The 22,699-nt window shown below is 41.2% G+C and overlaps 1 protein-coding gene across 2 annotated transcripts in view; it reads right to left on the reverse strand.

Moving 5' to 3' along the window:
• Positions 1–599: 599 nt before the first annotated feature.
• Nubpl (NUBP iron-sulfur cluster assembly factor, mitochondrial) overlaps positions 600–22,699 on the reverse strand; it is a 198,857-nt gene continuing 176,757 nt past the window's right edge. For both annotated transcript variants that reach the window (XM_055608620.1, XM_055608621.1), the window contains exons 9-11: positions 14,537–14,657; positions 10,124–10,206; positions 600–847 (exon numbers count right to left, since the gene is read on the reverse strand). In XM_055608620.1, the coding sequence (XP_055464595.1) occupies positions 785–847; positions 10,124–10,206; positions 14,537–14,657 (267 nt within the window). In that variant the 3' untranslated portion in view covers positions 600–784. The remainder of the gene's footprint in view (positions 848–10,123; positions 10,207–14,536; positions 14,658–22,699) is intronic.

Here is a 22,699-nt window from a genome sequence, read left to right on the forward strand (position 1 = left end):
ATCCAGCTTGCTCACCTGCTAGAAACAGGCCGGATGTAGAAATCTCAGCTCCTTCTCCAGCACCAAGTCTGCCTATGTGTGCCCATCCTTCCGGCCATGCTGACAATGCACTAAACTTCTGAGATGTTAGCCAGCCCCAATTAAACGTTTTCCTTTATAAGAGCTACCGTGGTCTCGGCATCTCTTCACAGCGATAGAACACTGACTAAGACACTGTCATAATCAAAATCATTATCAATGTCCCAGCCCCATCCTGGAGATTCAGATCCATCAAGTCTGGGCAAATCTGGGCCATGTGCAGAAGTTCTTTTCATCAAGAATGTGATTAAGACAGGACTACAGGCAAGATCCAAACTGCCTGGTGGCGAGGGTTGCCTTTACACCCACAAACATTTAGTAAGGCCTCTGAGTGACTAGCTGTGCTGCAGCAGTTCTCTCCAGCCCTGGGACTGCAGCATCACGAGGCCATAGTCGCTCAGAGGCGGCTCAATGGACGGAGCGCAGTGCAGCTGACACAGCAGCTGTCAGCCCCGCATACAGAACCAGCACTGCTGCTGACACACCGGCCTTCAGAACCCCTAAACAGAACAGGCAGCACAGACACAGAAATATTTTATTTGTGAGTCACAGGCTATCAAGTCAAATCTGAAAATGAGACATTATTTCTTCAGAAATGAAAAAAAATCATAATCGTCATTATTTTTGTGGGCACCACACTACAGCAACGCTCATTTTCCACAGTTCATGGTTATCAAATACCAGGGCAATTCCAGGGCCTCGGGACTCATTCTGGAGGTGGCTGCAGTCTTCTTACCACTTCAGAAGCAATGTGCAGGTAAGCTTTGGCCTGGAAAAGAAGAAACGCATTGTTCTCTGTTTCCCAGCAATGACTCCTGAACTGCTTACCACAGATGGCCACAGACAATAAGGCAGCAGGCTGCGGTGTAGACTAACGGCTGTGTACACTGCAGGTGGCCAGGGAAGAGTTTCTCACTATTTGAGGCTATTTACGTGATGGTTGTCTGAAAAAAAAATTCAATTCCAGCAATTGCTCTATTGCAAATTCTAATTCCAATGTCAGCAAATTAACAAAATCAAGTTGCAGAAAAATTAGACCTTCCTCCTCTGAGAAATTCTGAGTTAGACACTGTCAACTCGTTTGACATAAAAGAAATTAGCCAACAGAAAGAGAGCTATTTCTTACTACCCGTGTTTTCTCGTGAGGAAGCATTTTCCTCATTCTCCCTAAGACAACCACAACAGCACTGAGCATAAGATAGCTCTTCTCAGCTCAATTTGTGCAAAACTTTGTGGGTCAAGTGTCACATACTTCTTCTGTGGAATTCTCAGCACAAGGCATTGTTAAGAATGGATCCAAAGACACAGGCTAGCCCAGTCCCCTTTGTTCTGGTTACAATGACCATGAGATCTGAATTTAAAGAATTCTTTTATACAAGTGCAATAGTAACGGCTGATCTTACCAATACACAATAAGCATGGAACAGTGTGACTTTAGTTTTTTGAGGCAGGGTTTCACCATTAGTCTACGCTAGCCTTGAATTTAGAATCCTCCTGCCTCAGTCTCCCCAGTGCTACCATACCCGTATTAAGATTTTGCAAAAGCAGAAATTTCTACTCCAGTATAGTAATAAGCAAACTACCACTATTATTACAAACTACCCAGTTTCCTGGTAACCTCACAGTTACCAGGAATAAATTCTATATTCACCTTCACTTTATAGATGAGGAAACCATCTAGAAAAGTGAAGACTGTCTAAAACATCATGACTCCTTGGTGATAAGTTGGACTTTGGGCCACAGTGACCAGCCTCTTGGTCCCCTCCAGGGCTACATACTACTGAGAGTTCCTGGCACCTGTTTGCTCTATGTCACACATCATTTATACCTGAGCCCCAATAGATCAAGGACGTCTTTTCATAATCATTTAGCACTTGCCTATATTAAATTAGAGACATAAGCCTACCACAATACAAAAACTTGTAGGTGATTCTAGAATAATTCAATTTCTCACACTCGGTTTTTGCTCTTTAATGGAGCTTAGACTCCCAGTGTATCAACTCAAGATCGTGGTTAGACTGGCATTTGCTGTGGTGATCCTGAAAGTGCTGATTTTAACAGTTTTGATCTGGACAAAATTGTTGAGACTGGATATTTTCAGGCAATGCTGTATCATTTCAACAAATCCATTTTGGTCCTTATTGCATTTGAAGCACTGTGCTAGGAAATTTGTGAGATGTTCTGATTTAGAAGGAGGCACGGCAACTCACAGGAGAGGAGCTGGTACCTTGGAGCCTCACAGGTTGGGTCTGAAGACTTGGTTTCATTCTTGATTAGCTGAGGGGCCTTGGGCTAGTTACATACCCCTGCTGGGCTGTTTCTAGAGCTGTAAAATGGCTTTGGGAGCAGCACACACTTCCAAGCGTTTTGAGGAGGCATGTAAAGTGCTGGCACACGGCACGCACTCCTAAGTGGTCACTGCTATTACTTTTATGCCCCAGGAAATGAACAGCCTGGCCAGGAATGGTGTCACATACCTATAACCCCAGCAGTTGGGAGGTAGAAGCAGGAGACGCAGGAGAGGAAGGTCCTCCTCAGCTATAGTGCGTTCAAAGGCAGTCTAGGCTACATGGGACTGTATCAAAACTCCAAAAACAGAAGGGGTTGGGGAAGAGCAGGAGTTTGAGCAGTTACATGAAAGCTTTTGGAGGACATTTCCTCTTGAAGAATAATGAAATTCATGTATTTCCTTTATCTAGCATAAAAGCCACAAATACATCCATGTAAAATATACAATTGAGATTTCTCAAACTGTTAACTCTTCCGTTCATTAACTCAACTGCCTGCTATTATTACAGATCTGTCTAACAGGCCAGTTGAAGACACTGTGTCTGCTCTGTCACTAGCAGGCAATATGAAACAAATGGGACCAGAGGGAATAATGTATAGAAGTTAGTTTCATTTTTGTTTTGAAATATTTGTAGTTGGTCTATCATATTTAGTTCATATTAAGGCAGTGGGGTGATAATCTAGGAATTAAAAGATAATAAAGCTTCCACTTATATTTGAAAATCTTCACCAAGAATAACTTCTAAGAGGACATCATTCTCTATGCTAATTTTTTATTTGATACAAACTATAAAGCCATAAAAATCATCTGTCATTGGTCCATTCCATGTGAAGAAGTCTCAGTCAAAGGTCAACAATTGCAATGCCACCAGCATGAGGTGATGCTATGATATTCAGAGTTCTGAATTCAAAGCACCTACCATCTGTCCTGCTACTGCATTCTCTGGTTGTTACAACATTCATTCTGTGTTTCATTTCGTCTTCTTTCCTAACTGAGGCACATGGCAGAAGTTTGGCCCATTCACTTGGTAGGTAGCAACCATTAGCTCTTCTTTTTATAAAATCAAATTTTTATCTTTTATATGTTAATTATACTTTATTCACTTTGTATGGCAACTGTAGCCCTCTCCTTTATAACCTCCCCATCTCACCCTCCCTCCCCCATTTCCTCTCATGCCCTTCTCCAAGTCCACTGATAGGGAGGTCCTCCTCCCCTTCCCTCTGACCCTAGTCTATCAGGTCTCATCAGGACTGGTTGCATTGTCCTCCTCTGTGGCCTGATAAGGCTGCTCCCCTTTCAGGGGGAGGTGATCAAAGAGCCAGCCACTGAGACAGTCCCTGTTCCCCTTACTAGGGAACCCACTTGGAGATTGAGCTGTCATGGGCTGCATCTGAGCAGGGTTCTAGGTCATCTCCATGCATGGTCCTTGGTTGGAATATCAGTTTCAGAAAAGACCCCTGGGCCCAGATTTTTTGGTTGTTGCTCTCCCTATAGAGCTCCTGTCCCCTCCAGGTCTTACTATATCCCCTTCTTTCCTAAGATTCCCCACATTCTGCCCAAAGTTTGGCTATGAGTCTCAGCATCTGCTTTTATACCCTGTTAGGTAGAGTCTTTCAGAGGCCCTCTTCCTGCTTCCTGTTCTCTCCTTCCTCCAATGTCCATGTTTGTCTTTCTGAGTGAGGATTGATCCTCCTACCCAGGATCCTTCTTCTTGTTCAGCTTCTTTAGGTGTACAGATTTTACTGTTTATCCTATATTATATATCTAATATCCACTTTTAAGTGGGTCTATACCATATGTGTCTTTCTGCTTCTGGAATACCTCACTCAGGATGATCTTTTCTGGATCCCACCATTTGCTGGCAAATTTCATGATTTCCTTGTGTTTTATTGCTGAGTAATATTCCATTGTATAGATGTACCACAATTTCTGTATCCATTCCTCAGCTGAGGGGCATCTGGGTTGTTTCCAGCTTCTGGCTATTATGAATAAAGCTGTTATGAACATGGTTGAGCAAATGTCCTTGTTGTGTACTTGAGTATATTTTAGATACATGCCTAGGAGTGGTATAGCTGGATCTTGAGGAAGCGCTATTCTTAATGGTCTGAGAATGCACCAGACTGATTTCCAGAGTGGTTGTACAAGTTTACATTCCCCCCAGCAATGGGGGAGGAGTCCCCTTTCTCCACATCCTCTCTAGCATGTGTTGTCACTTGAGTTTTTAATCTTAGCCATTCTGATGGGTGTAAGGTGAAATCTCAGTGTTGTTTTGATTTGCATTTCCCTAATAACTAAGGACATTGAGCATTTCTTTAAGTGTTTCTCTGCCATTCCATATTCTTCTACAGAGAATTCTCTGTTTAGCTCTCTACTCCATTTTTTTTATTGGAGTACTTGATTTGTTGCTTTTTAACTTCTTTAGTTCTTTATATATTCTGGATATTAGACCTCTGTCAGACATAGGGTTGGTGAAAATCCTTTCCCAGTTTGTAGGCTGTTGTTTTGTTCTGACAACAGTGTCCTTTGCTTTACAGAAGCTTTTTAGTTTCATGAGGTCCCATTTATTGGTTGTTGATCTTAGAGCCTGTGCCAATGAATTCAAGGCTCTTCCCCACTTTTTCTTCTAACTGATTTAGTGTTTCTGGTTTTATGTTGAGGTCTTTGATCCACTTGGACTTTAGTTTTGTGCAGGGTGATAAATAGGGATCTGTTTGCATTTTTCTGCATGTAGACACCCAGTTGGCCCGGCACCATTTGTTGAAGATGCTGTCTCTTTTATGTTGTATGGTTTTGGCTTCTTTGTCAAAAATCAAGTATCCGTTGGTGTGTGGGTTTATTTCTGGGTCTTCTCTTCAATTTCAATGATCCACCATTCTGTTTCTATGCCAGTACCATGCAGTTTTTTATTACTCTGTAGTACAGCCTGAGATCAGGGATGGAGATACCTCCAGATGATCTGTTGTTGAACAGGATCATTTTGGCAATTCTGCATTTTTTATTTTCCCATATGAAGTTGAGAATTTTTCTTTCAAGGTCTGTAAAACATTGTGTTGGTTTTTTGATAGGAATTGCATTGAATCTGTAGATTACTTTTGGCAGGATGGCCATTTTCACTATGTCAAACCTACCAATCTATAAGCATGGGAGATCTTTCGATCTTCTGATATCTTCTTCAATTTCTTTCTTCAGAGACTTGAAGTTTTTTTCAAACAGGTTTTTCACTTGCTTGGTTAGAGTCACTCCAAGGTACTTTATGTTATTAGTGGGTATTGTGAAGGGTGTTGTTTCCCTAATTTCTTTCTCGACCCTTCTGTCTTTGGTACACAGGAGGGCTTCTGATTTTTATTTTTTTTTATTTTTTTAGTTAATTTTGTATCCAGCCACTTTGCTGAAGGTGTTTATCAGCTGTAGGAGCTCTCTGGTTGAATTTTTGTGGTCGTTCATGTATACTATCATATCATCTGCAAAGAGTGATACTTTGACTTCTTCCTTTCCAATTTGTATCCCCTTGATCTCCTTTAGTTGTCTTATTGCTCTAGCTAGGACTTCAAGTACTATTTGGAAGAGATATGGAGACAGTGGGCAGCCTTGCCTTGTCCTTGATTTCAGTGGGATTGATTTAAGTTTATCTCCATTTAGTTTGATGTTGGCTATAGGCTTGCTGTATATTGCCTTTACTATGTTTAGGTATGTTCCTTGTATCCCTGATCTCTCCAAGACTTTAAACATGAACGGGTGTTGAATTTTGTCAAATGCTTTTTCAGTATCTAAAGAGATGATCATATGGTTTTTCTCCTTCAGTTTGTTTATATGGTAGATTACATGATGCATTTCTGTATATAGAACCATCCCTGCATGCCTGGGATGAAGCCTCCTTGGTCATGGTGGATGATATCTTTGATGTGTTCTTGGATTCGGTTTACAAGTATGTTATTGAATACTTTTGCATCAATGTTCATAAGACAGACAGGTCTGAATTCTCTTTTTCTGTTGGGTCTTTGTGTGGTTTAGGTATCAAGGTGACTGTGGCTTCACAGAATGAGTTTGGTAATGTTCCTTCTGTTTCTATTTTGTGGAATTTTTTTTAAGACAATTGGGGTTAGTTCTTCTTTAAAGGTCTGGTAGAATTCTGCGCTGAAACCAACTGGCCCTGTGCTTTTTTTGGAAGGGAGACTTTTGATGACTGCTTCTATTTCCTTGGGGGATGTAGGACTATTCAATCTATTTACCTGATCTTGATTTAATTTTGGCAAATGGACTCTGTCAAGAAAACTGTCCATTTCATTTAGATTTTCAAATTTTGTGGCGTTTATGCTTTTGTAGTAAGACCTAATGATTTTTTGGATTTCCTCAGTGTCTGTTGTTATGTCCCCCTTTTCGTCCATTAGCTCTTCTTAACTGGTATCACAAGCCCTTCTAACTTTTCAAATGATGCCTTACATTCAGAGCCCACACCCTTTACTAAATCCCCACCACTGTGGTGTTCATCTCTTCTGAAAGCTAAACATTACTGGAGAGTTCAACTTTCAGAAGCAAAATGTACGTGTGTGTGTGTGTGTGTGTGTGTGTGTGTGTGTGTGTCTGTGTGTGTGTTGGGGGAGGATGTTATCAGCAGGCCAGATTCATCATAGCTACAGGCAGGTTCCAGGGCTCACTACAGCTCTGTAATATCCAGAAATATCATTAATACCGAAGGTGGGATCCTGACTTTATAACTCACATCCTGCAACCCTGAACTGTAGGTGCCAGGAGAGTAACATTTATTTAATGCCATGTAAGGGTAAGGGCGTAAATGGACCCAGACCTTTAACGAGTGGAAAGGAAAGGCATTTCGTGGCTAGAACACTTTTAGAAAGCAAGTTTTAAAGGCAAGAAAGGCAGCTCTGATCTAGTTGGCATTTTCCAGTGCAGTTCCATGTATCACATTTAACCCTCTCACCATGAAATCAACATTCAGATGGAGAGAAAGATTCAAGAGCTTCGGGAAATTGTTTTTGGGTTCCTCTTAGTGGCAGGTTGGCAATGGCTCTGATTCTGGGCTTTTCCATCCCTTCAGAGTTTCAGAGTTGTTTTTTTTTTTTTTTTTTTTTTTTTTTTTTTTTTTTTTGTGACTGTTAGCACATATCTTGGGAAATTTCTCAGAAAAATATATCCTGCCATATTCTGGACACAATTTCCAGGGATAGTTTGATCAGGTCAAGATCTGTGACCTGTCGCATGGCTGTCCTTGCAACAGAAACTGAGGGACAGATTTTCCTCAGCCTCTCCTCCAGGGCTCTGTGCTGCTCAAAGAAGAGGTGACCTGCAGGCCAGATCACATGCACTCTAGACACATCCACCTGGCCTGCAATGAAAGTCAAGCAAAAACTGAACTGGGAAGAGAGAGTGTGGGTTGCGTGAATGCTGAGTGTACCGGTGCCTTCTAATACTATCCTGAACAAACTTCCTCACTGTGACTCAACTATGGGGTAAAAAAGAATAACCTGCTTCACAAGGATGCCATGGGAATCAGGTAGGAAATGGTGCTAATGTACCTAAGTGTTGTGCCAGGCTCTTAGAAGTTGGAGCTATTAATATGGGAGCCAGAGGCTGACAAAATGTAAAGGGATCAGTATCTGTAAAGAACAGACTAGACTTTTACTATTTCACAATTTTCTAGCTCTGTCACAGTCCTGGGGAAATTATTCAGCTTCCTCAAGTTTCAGTTTCCTCAAATGCAATATGGGGATTCTCTACATATCACGTTGAGTTGATATGCGGACAGAACTCATATAAATAAAGGCCTGACTGGTGTATGGTCCTGTGACCACTATTATTAAAAAATGACCAATAATAATGTCTGCAGTCTCAGAATAGCAAGTAATGGCTCCAATGGCTGGAGAACAAGGACCTAGGTATTATATGCTTTCTTATTCGTGACAATGTCCGAGTAAAACTGATCAGAAGACTTCACATTTAACATTGATGAACATGTGACTTTTATCATTATTTTTTGAAGAAACTTCACTAAAACTAGCCTAGCTAAAATGACTGAGGCTGTTTTGGGACCCTCAGTACTGTCATGTAGAAACAATGAGAACCAGTATTCACACATATAGATCAGGACACAGAAACACAAACTCCAAAAATCCCACAAACGCTACTTTTAAAATAAATATTGTCTTTGGGTAATTTGTTATAAACTCTCTGTTAAATGACATGCCTCTAGTTTAATATGCTTCTTATCTTTGGAGTATTTTAAAGGAAAAAAGCAATAATGAACAGATAGAAATACCTTAAAATCTCGACTCATAATTAAATTCATAGTAAATACTATTATCTGAAAGGAATCACCATAGAATACCTTTAAATATTCTGCCCTTGGAATTCATTTAAATGTGCATAATTTTTTTAAAAAATATCATTTTGAACTTTTTCATATACTGTATGTTGAAAATATATTTTTGATAGTTGAGGTTACCATACTTTAATATGAAAGCAATAAAGAGTTGTGGCTTTGCTTATCTGAAAGTTCTTTAAAGGAAAAGTGGAAAGGAAATTTAATCCTGGAAGGCAGAGAGGACGAAAACAAGGATAAGCACTACACTGATTCACTCAAAGGTCACACTCCAGCAGCTGCACGCCATTGCTGACCCCGAGACAGGGAGAGGCGCTGTGCGCCACCACAGGGCACCTCTCAAAGAGGCGCTGCCTGTCCACCACTAGTCAAAGCAGCTCTCACTTTATTCATGGCATTAACCAGACGTGGTTCTTTTACTTTCTTGTTCACACAGATCAGAGGCGTGAACGGAAGTGAGCAGGGCAGCTGTCATAGTGGACAGTCCAGTCCGCTGAGACAGGGCTAGAGCGGAGGACAGAAGCTCCTAGGAAACAGGGTTCATGTCCTAGGAAAAGGGGGAGTGAAAACTACGTCAAAGATGACACACTGGGTTTCCAAGGTAAACGGCAAAGACTAAGCAGGAAACAGATACACGTGACCGATTTCATGTCTGTTTTCAGAAGACATTGTAATAACACGTTTTATCCTTAAAAATGTCATATATTGGTGACTCATAATATCCATCAGTTTTATCCCTTATGATGCTGGCTAATAAAACCCTACCAGTCTTCCAATCTACTCCCCAGTCATATTCATTAAGCAAAGACTAGGAACATCTCATCCCTTCTGACTGGGGACTCCGTGTGCACACCTTTGCACACCAGCTTCTCTTCTTTCGAACACCAGCTGAAGGTGTAATACTGAGCAGGCAGAAGTTGCTGGCCAGCAAGATGAGAATGTTGTAAGTTCTCATGATAGGAAGAAAACTGCTGGGAAGTCAAGTGTCCATTCTTTGAACTGCGAGTTTGGGAATCCACTCTTATGGCCTAGTGCAGGACATGCCGCATGGCTTAAATCAAGCCTTTGTCTCTCTCTCTCTCTCTCTCTCTCTCTATATATATATATATATATATAGATATAGATATAGATATAGATATAGATATCTATATCTATCTATCTATCTCTCTCTCTCTATATATATATATATATATCTATATATATATATAGAGATAGATAGATAGATAGATAGATAGATAGATAGATAGATAGATAGATAGATATATGTAGGCAGATAGATAGACATATATATATAGAGAGAGACATATAAGTATATGTATGTCCTGTGCACAAGCAAGCTTGACTTGATCTCCCCGACTTTTTATATATCACAAATACATCCTATGAAAAGACAGACAGACACACAGAATGTAACTTACCTCTTCACTTTCAGGGTGAGAAAACACAACTGGCTGACCTGCATCCGAAGTTTCCCTTATCCTGAGGTGTAAGGGAACATCCCCTGCAAAAGCCCACAAGAGCGTCAGAACCAGGGATGCTTACACAGGCATTCGCAATCGTGTTACTCCAACTTCCGAAAGAAAGATGCTGAATAAAATCTCTCAAAGTAAGTTGGATTATGCCTGCCCTCAATTTGCTAACTACCTAAAAGAGGAATCTTAAATGCAGACTTAGGGTGAAAAATCCCATTTGAGGCAATTGAGCAATGATGTCTGCGTAGGTCCAAGCTCTGGACAACAAAGAAGAACTGAGGAGACTGACTTGTCCTTTGCTGAAGGTCTCCAGTCAAAGAATGGCCTAGAGGACATTTGTAAGTGTTTTTCTCCTGTAACACCTGATGGAGACATTTTGTATTGCATGTCATGGAGGAGTTGATGAGGAAAGGATATAGAGACACCAGAATCTTCCTGAGTGCAGACAACTGTCATATAGGGCTGGCAAGATGGCTCAGCAGGTAAAGGGGCTTGCTCCTAAAGCCCCAGGACCTGCATGATGAAAGGAGAGAACCAAGTTGTTCTCTGACCTTCACCTATGTCCCATGGTACCTGCACCAACACACACATGCACAAACCAAAAAAGTGTAACAAAAGCATTTTTAAAGGAAGTCAATCCCAATATCAACCCATTTTGATACATTGTTCTTTTTCACCACCTACCAACCCACGTGGCATGGCACATAACTTGTGAGCTTGGTGTGTTCTCGGGAAGCCCGGTCAGGGCACAGACATGTGCATCGTCGTGCTTACGGCAGAGGGCTCTGACCCAGAGCCCTGACGGCTGAGAACAGCAGGCAGAAGCAGAACTGCCTGCCACTCCTCTCAGCATTCTTACAAGTGCCCCAGATCCCCATAAAGACCAAAATGGGTGTGTAAATGTGTGTTTTATGTCAATACCTCATACCACACCTGCCAAGCAATATACACAATGAAGAAGCCTATGTCACAAAATAGTGTAATTTATTACGCATGGCTGGCGGAGGGACAGATGTTTCAGGCTGCTATTATCAGTCAACTTGCAATTGCATTTCTTTTAACCAGTTATTTTTACATTTTTTAGTTCATGTACGAAAATGGGTTTATGAAAACATTTTTATTCGTGAATACTGCTATACTCTGCTCACAGAATCTTCACTTTTTCATAAATATTCATGATGCTAATCTAGGTTGTCAACCTAACTATATCTGTAACCAACTAAAACCCAAGAATCCGGCCACATCTGCGAAAGATCTGCTTGGCTGGATCACTGAGGTGGGGAAGATCCACCCTACTCTGGCCACACCTTCTGGTGGCCACCCACATAAAAGGATATGCAAGGAAGCTTTTGCTTTTCGCCTACTTCTCTTCACTCTTTGTTGGTGAGTTCATCTATATTCTGCTGCTGAAGAATTACTGTGCTGGTATTCAAACCTGACTGCAACATAGACTGAGGACCAACTGAGAGATTCAGCTTTTTGAATTGAAAAACTACTGGATTATTAGCTTTTTGGTACAGGTTGAGAGAGAGCCATTATTGGATCAGCCAGACCACACACTGTAAACCACTCTAACAAAGTTCTCTCTCTCTCCTATTCCTTTAAAATCCTGATAAAATATCCAACATCCAAATGACAAAAATAAGATTATTTCAGTAGCCATTTAAGGATCAGCTTTGCAGAAATTTTGATGTCCCTTCTACAGATCAATATAAGACTGTAGGGGATTCTCACAGGAACAGACAGGGTAAATGTTACATCAAGTGCTTAGAAACCCAGGACGTTTTTATCTTGATTTATGAATAGCAAGGAAACTTGAATGACTTCTTTTTTGCTGCAGAAACAGAGTAAAATAGGCCAATGCTGTATTTTATACAATCATCTTCAGACATGGGATTTGCCCTCCAGAGAGTCATGACACTACATGCAGACACAGAAGACCATGGGAGGCCACAGTGGGAATGGGACTGAAGCCCAAGGAGCAGCCTGGGAGGAAAGAGCATCTTAGAAAAGAGTCAGAGCACATTTTAGATGCTGGGAGTCCTTGTCTGTGATAGTCTGAGACTTAACTACTTCACATCAACTCAGCTCATAAAAATAAGGGTTTGGAAGAGCCACTTCAGGCCAGAGGGATGGCTCGGTCAGTAAAGACACTTGCCTGAGGTCCACTTCAGGGACTCACATCAAGGAATCAGAGAACAAACTCCTGAAAGCTGTTCTCTGATTCCACGTGAACACAACGGCACATGTACTGCCACTCCTTCACAGTCACACAGGACGTAAATACACTCTAAAACAGAAGTTAAAAAAGTCAAAGCTCTGTTTTAGGAACAATCAACCCAACAGGTCATAAAAGAATGGAGTGAGGTGAAGATGTTAAACAGGAAACCTTAGCTGAGCGAGTTCTCCTGCTTTCAGTTCCTCATCCCCGTCTATAGTAACATTTTTTAGAATTCTGGAACTTTGGTTTCTTTAAAAAACACATAAATACTGTAAGAATGTGCTTTCACTTCAGTCTCAGATGTAGGTGTGTGGGGCTCTTTGGCCTGTCCATGCAGCTGATTATGATTTGCCTCGTGCTCTAGCAGAAAGGTGTTTTTGCCAGCTGCAGATAGTTGCTGCTACTGTGTGATGTTTGGAATCCTGGGAACTTTTTAGAGGGTACATAAATGCTTGGGGCCCAAGAGATGTGGGTGGTTGTTGGTCATTTAGTGGGGTTGGTTGTGGTTTATTAGTAGCCATGGTCAAAGAAGAAATAAAAGGAAAGAAATTAGATTCAGGCCTTCTTTCCCCTCTATCCCTTTTCTCTCCTATCTCCCTCCCTCATCCTCATTTCTCTCCTATATAGTATTAGGGGATGGAACCAGGAGGATAAAGAAAAAAACCACAAAGTAGCCCAATCCCAACTTGTTTATAAGCAGAGTTCCTGCTGCAGTCCATGGAAGACCTCTCTGGGGTCCCCAACTACATTAAGTACATGAGTAGGAGCTTGGAACAATCTTTTCTGTAACAGTATTGAGATCTCATCTATAGCAGTCAATACTTCTGACATGCTTTAGGTCATCATAACATGTATGAGCTGCTGCGTAAGAGAACTTCTAGTTTACAAGAGGCTTCAGCATCAAATAAATGACTTAGAAAGCGGTCCCCTTGTTCTAAGTTAGGGAATTACACACTAGCATAATTCATAATATCATTATAATTACACATTTACTTTGTTATATAAGAAAAAGTCAGTCTGTTACATTATTATGCAGATTTGGATTGTTGAACTTTCTAGGTTAGTTAAATGAAAAACAGTTTCAGAATATAATTAGTGGCTATATTTACAGTAATGTATGAAAATATATCATTAGCATTTATCTGGTATTATAGTTGCTGCTACACAGCAATGCATAATAACAATAATACATTTAGCATTAACTTTCAAAACCGTGTTATAATAGAGAATGTTTTGAAATTCTTTCATCACTAAAGAATCTTAACTTTCAACTATCTGAACTAGTAACACCTGTCTTTGCCCAGAACGGAAGCTCATTCATGATTACAAAAAAAAAAAAGTTACCTCTTTAGAAAAATCATACTTTATCCAAAATTTGTTTTTGTTTTATTTTTTTCACTTATAACATGATTTTGTTTTCCTCCTATACTAATTAATTCTTTGATTCAGTGCTATGACTAATACATGCAATAAAAATTCAGGTGCCGTATTTTATAGAAATGGTAATCGCATATGATAGTAGACAGGAGGAGACACTGTCCTTCTGCAGTTGAAAGACAAGCAAAGAACTCATAAAGGCATTTGTACGCAATCATACTGTAACACACTAAGTGAGCGTGTCCACAGACACCTACTTACATAGTAATGTCTATGTTCAATGTTGCAACCAAGGTACCTATCGTCCTTTAAAATATGACTTCAAGCTGGGTGTGGTGACACAAACCTGTAATCCCAGCATTCAGGGAGACAGAGGCAGGGGGATCTCTGTGAGTTCAAGGCCAGCTTAGTCTACAAAATGAGTCTTGGACAGTCAAGGCTACACAGAGAAACCCTGTCTTGAAAAAACAAACAAAATAACGCAACAAAAACCAAAAAAAAAAAATTACTTCAATTCATAGTACTCAGACCACACCTCTCTCCTCAAACTGAATATATAGGGAGTTTTTAATCTAGCATAGATTTTTATCATGGCCTATAGAACAAGCCTATTCGCTTAACAAACAGTGGCACTACACAAACACATTAAAAACACAAAGCCCGAACAACTCCTTACTGTTACACTCCATCAACAGATTTCATTGCCATTTCCCACCCCTGCAACCAGTCTTCCCCTGAGCAAGAGCGTTCTAAGGTCTTACCTAGAACATCAAGATCAAGGGTCTGTGCTAGTTTTCTTGCACCATCAGCACCAAAAATATGAGTTTTGTGTTGACAGTTTGGACACTGGAAGACACTCATATTTTGGACAAGGCCAAGAACCTAGAATAATACAAACACACTGAAATTAAAATAAAAGCACAGCACATCCTATTATGTGATTTAGCACATTTTTACTGAATACCTGCTGGTTAGTGATACATTTGGTGAGTATCAGCACGTCCGCTCTTACGGAGCTCAGAAGCTAGTGAGAGAGGAGGGCGGCAATATAGTGACAGACTACAAGGAGACACGTGGGACTACAGCTGTGCGGAGACACTGCTCCTTTAGATCGAGAGTCGGCAACACGAAGAGCTGACGTCTGCAGCAAAAACTGCCAGAGTGGAAGCACAGCCAAGGCAGCAGCATCTGGGCCTGGCTTGTGACCTGGGCCAGAAGGGTGTGGTTAGGAAGGTCAGGGCCAGGTGGTGTTAGGTGTGAATAGTCAGTCTCCCAGAGGCTCTTTTATTGAAAACTTGCTCCCCAGCTGCTGCTATTGGGGGGTGGGGGAGGCAATTCTGGGTCCCAGCTAGAAAAATTAGATTACTGGGTGTGCTCCTGGAAGGACAACCTGCTATCCTGTTCTAGCCTCTTCAGGCTGTCTCTTTCTGCCTCTCCTGTATCCCTTTCTCTGTCCTGCCTAACAAAGTGAACAATGTTCTCTTCCACATGCTTCTCCTCCACACGCTCACCAACCACATGGAGCCAAGCAACTGGAGACCGAACCTTCTGAAACTGTGTACCAAGTAAATCTCTCCTGTTCATTCTTCTTTCAGGGCTCTGGTCACAACAATGGGAACGGTGACAAATCAGAAGACATTAATGCTCACCAGACACAAGAAACAAGAAAGATTTCTGAGGCTGAAAAGCTACAAAAAGGTGGTGGTAGGCCAAAGCGAGCTTTGAAAATATAGCTCTGATGATAATATGTTGACTAACAAGAGGGGAGAAAGAAGAATGGGGGATGAAAGACAGAAGTCTTCCAGTGTGTGGCAGCTGACATATTCCCAACTCTTTCAGGTCGTGGGCTAGAATAAGTGCTTAGATGGTGTCATCTTCTCCACAGGAGAATACTGTTAAGTGGTGTTTTCATCATCCCTGTTGTTCTGTGGAGAAAACTGAAGCTTGCAGGAGATTCGCTTCAGCTCTCACTGCTGCTATTTGAATAAAATTTTAACATTTCACCTAATGTTCCCATCCCTTTCTGAGTTTCACTGGCTTTAGGCACAAAATTGATCTTTAAAAAACATTATTATTCAACAGTACCATTGAGTAAGCACACAGCTCTGCATATATCATTTGCATCCATGAGCCTTTTAATCTCACATTCAGTGGGATTTAACCAGCAGCTCTCTTCTGGAATAAGAATGCAGAGCACCACTGTGTGAGCACAGAGATAACTGTGTGTGCCACCCATCTGCTCCAACATAAGTAGGAGATTATTAGATCATTTGCATCTTAAATGAGGAATAGTATTGACAGCCCGCAATGACACTGATTGGCAGAAAGGTGATAAAATTTATTATTGTTTCTGAAAGGAGGAGCAGGGAAGATGAAGGCTGTCTACACACATGGAAATTACGCACAGTGAAGGAGGCGTGTGCAGCACAGCTTTGAAAGCAACTCGTGCATACCCTTTTGCTGAATTTTGGAAATTTAGTACCACCTCCAAAAGCTAAGAGAAAACACAGCTTAGTACCACAGGATTTATTTATTCATTGACTGTGATATATTATGTCCTCATTACTTGGGCAGTTTAACTGCCATTTATGTTAAATGTTATATATACCCTGACTGTAGGGCTTTCAACTTAAACATAAAAAACATTACTCAATAAAGGAGAACACGAAAAACACTTAAATAAAAGGGAAATCTGGGTGTGCTGTGTTTTAAGTTAGAGAGAACAAAAAAGCGTTCTTAAACCGGAAGCTCTTAGCCCCATGGCATACAGGTGCAGCATGAGTGAATGTACCTGCAGTTTATGGTTCACTTCTCACGAGCAAACCGTCCTTTGTAGGCCACAGAAACACCCCAGACACACTCTCTGCAGACCGCATAAATGTCACAGACATAAAAATACAGATATAACCAAACAGCATTTAATGTGCACTTACACGCCAGGAGCTGGGCTGGACCCAAGGGAGAGCATGCAGTGTGGTGAGCAGGGCATTAAAGCTTACGCTGTAATTGAAGAAATGGATTGAACAAAAAGATCTGTCCTAGAAGTACAGAGCCTTGTAAGAGAACAGAGTAGAGAAGATTACATCTTCTCCAGTGTCAGAGAGGAAATCTGACCTAAAAGTTACAGAAACGCTGGGCAAAAACAAGGAAAGAAAGAAATGTTTAATTGAGAGAGGGAAGTACACGGCTCCCTTTAGAAATACAAGGCCCCGTGAGTGCTTGGTGAGCTGGGGTATGAGAGGCAGCTGGAAAGGGGGAACGTGCCGTGGGCATCCGAGTGTCTGGGTTCCACACGTGCAAGGAGAAGCCATGGAAAGGTTTTGATAGGAACAGCCTCTGTGCCTGTACTCATACTAACTTTATTCTGAGGTCTGCAAACAACATGCTACAACCGGAAAAGAAGAGGAGTTTGTCTTGTGTGTTTATCTTTCTTAGACAAACACAAATCCAGGGCCATGTGCTCCAAGACCAGTCATGTGAGAGGTGATCACTATTCTAAAATATATCCAGTTCTCCACTGGGCACAAAGTAGGGATTTTTCTCCTTTTCAATGAGGTGAGGGAATGCAGTCTTTCTAGGCCAATGAAATGTCCTGGTGTCTAGACAGCGGCTGCTCTGTCAGTATCAAGGCCAAAGTTAAGTGTAAGGAAGGGAAAATGGACGTGCCACACAAGTCAACTGCTGCTACTAAAACCACCAAAATAATTAATGCACATAACCCACCCACCTTAGCTGACACAGAAAATAACTTTCTTTCTAGGATTTCTATTTTAGGAGTTCTGTGGAATAAAGTGAGAAAAAATTTTTTTAACTCAGTTAGGCTATGTGAATATGTTTTTGTTTTAATCCCAGGTGTGGGACATGGGACTCCTTCAGACTGTTCACAGCAGCAGGCTATGTGTCTCATGCTCTGGCAGGGGCATGATTTTGCCAGCAGAGGACAGTTTACATTTTGAATTCTGGGACTCTTATAAATGCCAGAGCCCCAAGAGGGACTGGAGGTGCTTCAAAGAGGTGGCTGCTGCTGGTTCCTACTGCTGCTTTTGCTATTGCTGCATTGCTGGACTTCTGGACTGCTGGACTTCTGGATTGCTGGACAGCTACTTATTGTTTGGAAATATTCTGACAATGAAGACTGGACTTGCCCCAAGGAACTCAATGTCCCTAATCAGCAGGAAGTAGTCTAAAAAGTTCTATTCTTCCTTTCCCGCTCACCTTCTTTCTTACCTACCTAGTGTTAGGGACTGGAAAGGTTTGTAGTAGAGAAGGGTAGTAAATATAAGAACCCAATACAGTAGCCAAAAAGCCCAGTTACAGTGTAATGTCAATTTTATAATGAAACTAACATAAGAATACTTTAATACACATGTGCTATCACACATGAACACACATATATAAAGCATAAATATGCATTGGTATACATGAAGCACCATTTATTGGTAAAGATGTGAATCACAGAAGTGAAATTAAAAAAATCAAGTGAGGGTTGACAACACTTAGTGCTTATACTGAGATGTGATCTCTTTCAGCCTAAGCGCTGCCTCACTCACCCGAGTAAACTAACTGCACTTGACTCAAGGATTACTGTCTCAAGAACCTCACCCACATACTACTTCGCTCCAACATTAACCACAACAACGTTGGCTGTCAGGAACAGCACAAAGCCCGGCATAGACCTATGCATGAATGCTTTTTAATGGGAACAACACAGCACTTGCATGTTAACTGGGTGGCCACACGGAAACTAGGGTATCTTAGCCCACCATTCACACCACACAAATACTAACTTCATACAGACAAGAAGCTTAATGTAAAAGGCAAAACAACACTTTGAGAAGAAAACAAGTGAGAACACTTACAACTTTGGAGGTGAACACAGAGAAACACTAGAGACAAGCATAGGCATGATTATTAAATAGAACTTTAATAATATTAAGGAAGAAGCAGACGTCATTTAAAGAAAAGAGAGACTATAGAGCAGGACATGACTTCTACAACACAAGCTTTGCAATAGACTTATTGAAATACTAAAGAACAAATCGATAAAGTCAGACAACATGATGAAAAACAGTTAAGAGCTTTGCGAGTATTTGATCAAAGGAGACACCCAAAGCACATCTGAATAAAGAAAAATGAGCATCAGAATGACCAGACAAAAGCAAAGAGGAAACACCCAAGGCTGTGATGGTGTCCAATAGCTCATTACTGGGCTTTGGCCACTCTGGAAAGCTGTTGGGCCATCTCCACCTACTGAGTTAGACTATGGCACATCAAGGTAATGCACCAACACAGATGTAACCACAATCACAGCAGAACAGCTGGAAAACTTCAGAGTAAAACAGACATTCTTGTATGTCCCCATAGTACAGTGAGTTGGGGAACTGCAGCCACAGTCAATCACCCACGTGAATTTTGGGATGACCCAGGCACACTGTAAAGTCAAGCACTCTGTCACCCCAGTCTCAGAAAGCTCATGGACAGGCCGGTGTCCAGCTTGGTGAGTTGGGTTTCACATGGGAGTTAGTGAAAGGCAGGATGCTTTGGATTACTAGTAACGTTCTATTTACTTTGAAGTAACATCCTTTGGGAAACATCTTTCCTGCCCTACTCCCAGCTCTGATAACCACCATTTTATTCTCTCTCCTTCTGTGCTCAGAACTTTTAGATTTTACACATAACTGATATCATGAAGCATTTGTATTTCTGTGCCTGGCTTATTTCACTTCAAATGGTGTCCTCTAGATTTATCTATATTGTTGAAACAACAGGATTTTTAAAGGCTGAACAGTTTTCTACCATGCATATAAATAATGATCTTTCTTTGCTCATCTGTCGATGGTTACCTACACTGATCCCATCTCTTGGTCTCTGTGAATAATACTGCAAAGATCTTGAGAGTGCAGGCATGTCTCTGACATGCTGACTTAGCTCCAGAGGATGTGCACATAGTGGTAGGGTTTCTGGGTCATATGCCTTTACTCTTAATTGAGAAAGCATTTTAAAGTGTGGAGAGATGGCTCAGCAGTTAAGATCGAGTTCTGCTCCTGCAGAGGACTGGAGTGTGGTTCCCAACACCCTTGACAACTGCCTGTAACTGCAGCTCATGTGCCCTCTCCTCTTCTGGCCTCCATGGGCGTATGTACTTGTAAGTGTGTATACCACCCCAACACACATATACACACAATTAAGACAGCACCACACAAGCCCAGGATGCTGCTGTAATCTACACTTCCACAAGCCGCATGCGGGAGGACCCTTCTACTTCTTCCCTCGAGTTGTCCTTTATCTGCTGAGGATGATGTAAGCGTCCTCCAACAGGGAACTCCAGTGGTTTTCCTTTGCATTCCTGACAACTGGTGATGTTGAGCATTCGTATACCTGATGGTCAATTGTATGTCTTTTTGCACTTTTTTCCTTGCAGTTGGGTTTTGAGTTCTTTGCATATTTTGGATAGTAACCCCTTACGCTGGTTGATTTTTGTTAGACTGACACAGAGACACCTGGGAAGAGGAAATCTTAACGGAGAAAAATGTCTCTGTAAGACTGGCCTGCAGGAAGTCTGTGGGGGCCTTTCGAGATTCAGGAATGAACTGGGAGAACCCAGGTCCCTGGGGGTGGGGATAACCCTGTGCAGGTGGTCCTGGGATGTATAAACGGGCAGACGGAGCAACCCAGGAAACAGCCTTCCTCCATGGTTGCTGCTTCGTCACTACCTCTAGGTTCTTGCCCTGACTTGTTCTTAATCGCTGAGTAGTATTCCATTTGTGTAAATGTACCACAATTTCTGTATCCATTTCTCAACTGAGGGACATCTGGGTTGTTTCCAGCTTCTAGCTATTACAAATAAAGCTGTTACGAACATGGTTGAACAAATGTCCTTGCTGTGTACTTGAGCATATTTTGGATATATGCCTAGGAGTGGTTTAGCTGGATCTTAAGGTAGCACTATTCCTAATTGTCTGAGGAAGCTCCAGATTGATTTCCAAAGTGGTTGTACAAATTTACGTTCCCATCAGCAGTGGAGGAGGGTTTCCCTTTCTCCACAACCTCTCCAGCATGTGTTGTCACTTGAGTTTTTGATCTTAGCCATTCTGATGGGTATAAGGTGAAATCTCAAGGTCATTTTGATTTGCATTTGCCAGATGACTAAGGATGTTGAGCATTTCTTTAACTGTTTCTCTGTCATTTGGTAGTCATCTATTGAGAATTCTGTGGTTACTTCTGTATCCCATTTTTTAATTGGAGTACTTGATTTGTTGCTGTTTAACTTCTTGAGGAGAAAAACAGAACCAAAAAATCTGGGCCTACGGGTCTTTTCTGAGACTGATATTCCAACCAAGGACCATTCATGGAGATAACCAAGAATCCCTGCACAGAGGTAGCCCTTGGCAGCTCAGTTTCCAAATGGGCACCCTAGTAAGGGGAACAGGGGCTGTCTCTGACATGAACTCAGTGGCTAGCTCTTTGATCACATCCCCCTGAGGGGGGAGCAGCCTCACCAGGCCACAGAGTAAGACAATACAGCCAGTCCTGATGAGACCTGATAGGCCAGGGTCAGATGGAAGGGGAGGAGGTCCTCCACTATTAGTGGACTCGGGGAGGGGAGGCATGGGAAGAGATGAGGGAGGAAAAGAGGGCAGGATTGGGAGGGGATGAGGGTGGGACTACAGCTGTGATACAAAGTGAATAAATTGTAACAAATAAAAAATTATATCAAAAAAGCAATATTTTCCTTTAAAAAATATAGCTACCCAAATTTTAAATTTACATTTGTGGTTTAGTTTGTATTTCCATTGGACAGTGCTGCCCTAGACAATGTCTGACCACAAGTGTAGTTTGGAAGTCATCCTATGTAATATCAAAATGTACAAAGATGTACAAAAATGTTTCATCAGGTTCTGGGACGTGTTATAAGTATTTTAATTAATTGATCAGATTTATAATTAATGTTGTTGTCATTGTATGCATGCATGTATACTATGGTCCAACATGGAGGTTTGAAGACAACTTTGTAGAGTCAATTCTCTATAGTCACTTAGGTGCATATATGTGCATACATGTTATTTATGTATTATGAATACTATATATATATAGTTTATCATATATATGCCATACATTTTCTCTTTAAATAATTAAAAAGGAGAAAACCATTATTAACAAATGCAGACTGCATGATAAATGACTCCTTTAAGAAACAGTGAGTATGTGAAGGCCTGAAGGGAAATTGTATATCCAGGAGCTTAGAAGACACTGTACTTCCTGATGGGAAAGTAGTACCTAGTCATCAAGGCCTGCAATAGAGCAGCCAAGGGTAATTAGGAAGAATCTAGAACATCCATATTCCAATTCTATTCAGAGAAATTCTTCTCCTAAACAGAAAATAACTGATGCCTACATGACCCAAAGTAAAACAAAACAGCCTCACACCTGTGAAAGCTTTATACATTGCTCAGCTGTTTGTGTTTATTGCAGGGTGGTTGTGTGTGTCCTTTGATAGCAGACACATTAAAAACAGCAACTTTGCTCTGGCTTAATTTACATAATGGCATGGAGCTGCAGCTGTAACACTCTCAATCACGTTTAATGCTTCATCAAAGTATAAGCTCCCTTTTTCATTCTTACCTCAGCTAGTTGTTCTGGAAGAAAGCAAATACTACATGCCTAGCTAACAGCAGCCAACACCCCATTTCACACGTTATTCCTAGCCATCACTAGCTCAGAAGGGTACTTCTTTTATTAACATCTTAAAAATTGACTCTTGAAATATCAACATTGCCCTGAATATTGGATTTTTGTGTCTAAATGTACTGAATTAAGCAGGCTCAAATTTTTAATTTCCTCTTCTTATTTGAAGCCCTGATTTAGGTAAGCAACAAGAAAGGCTGTCAGGCTACTGTCTAATCCAGTTTCTTAAGTTAGAATCA

This window comes from Psammomys obesus, unplaced genomic scaffold (genome assembly GCF_907164565.1).
Source record: "Psammomys obesus unplaced genomic scaffold, mPsaObe1.curated_primary_1811, whole genome shotgun sequence".
NCBI lineage: Eukaryota > Metazoa > Chordata > Mammalia > Rodentia > Muridae > Psammomys > Psammomys obesus.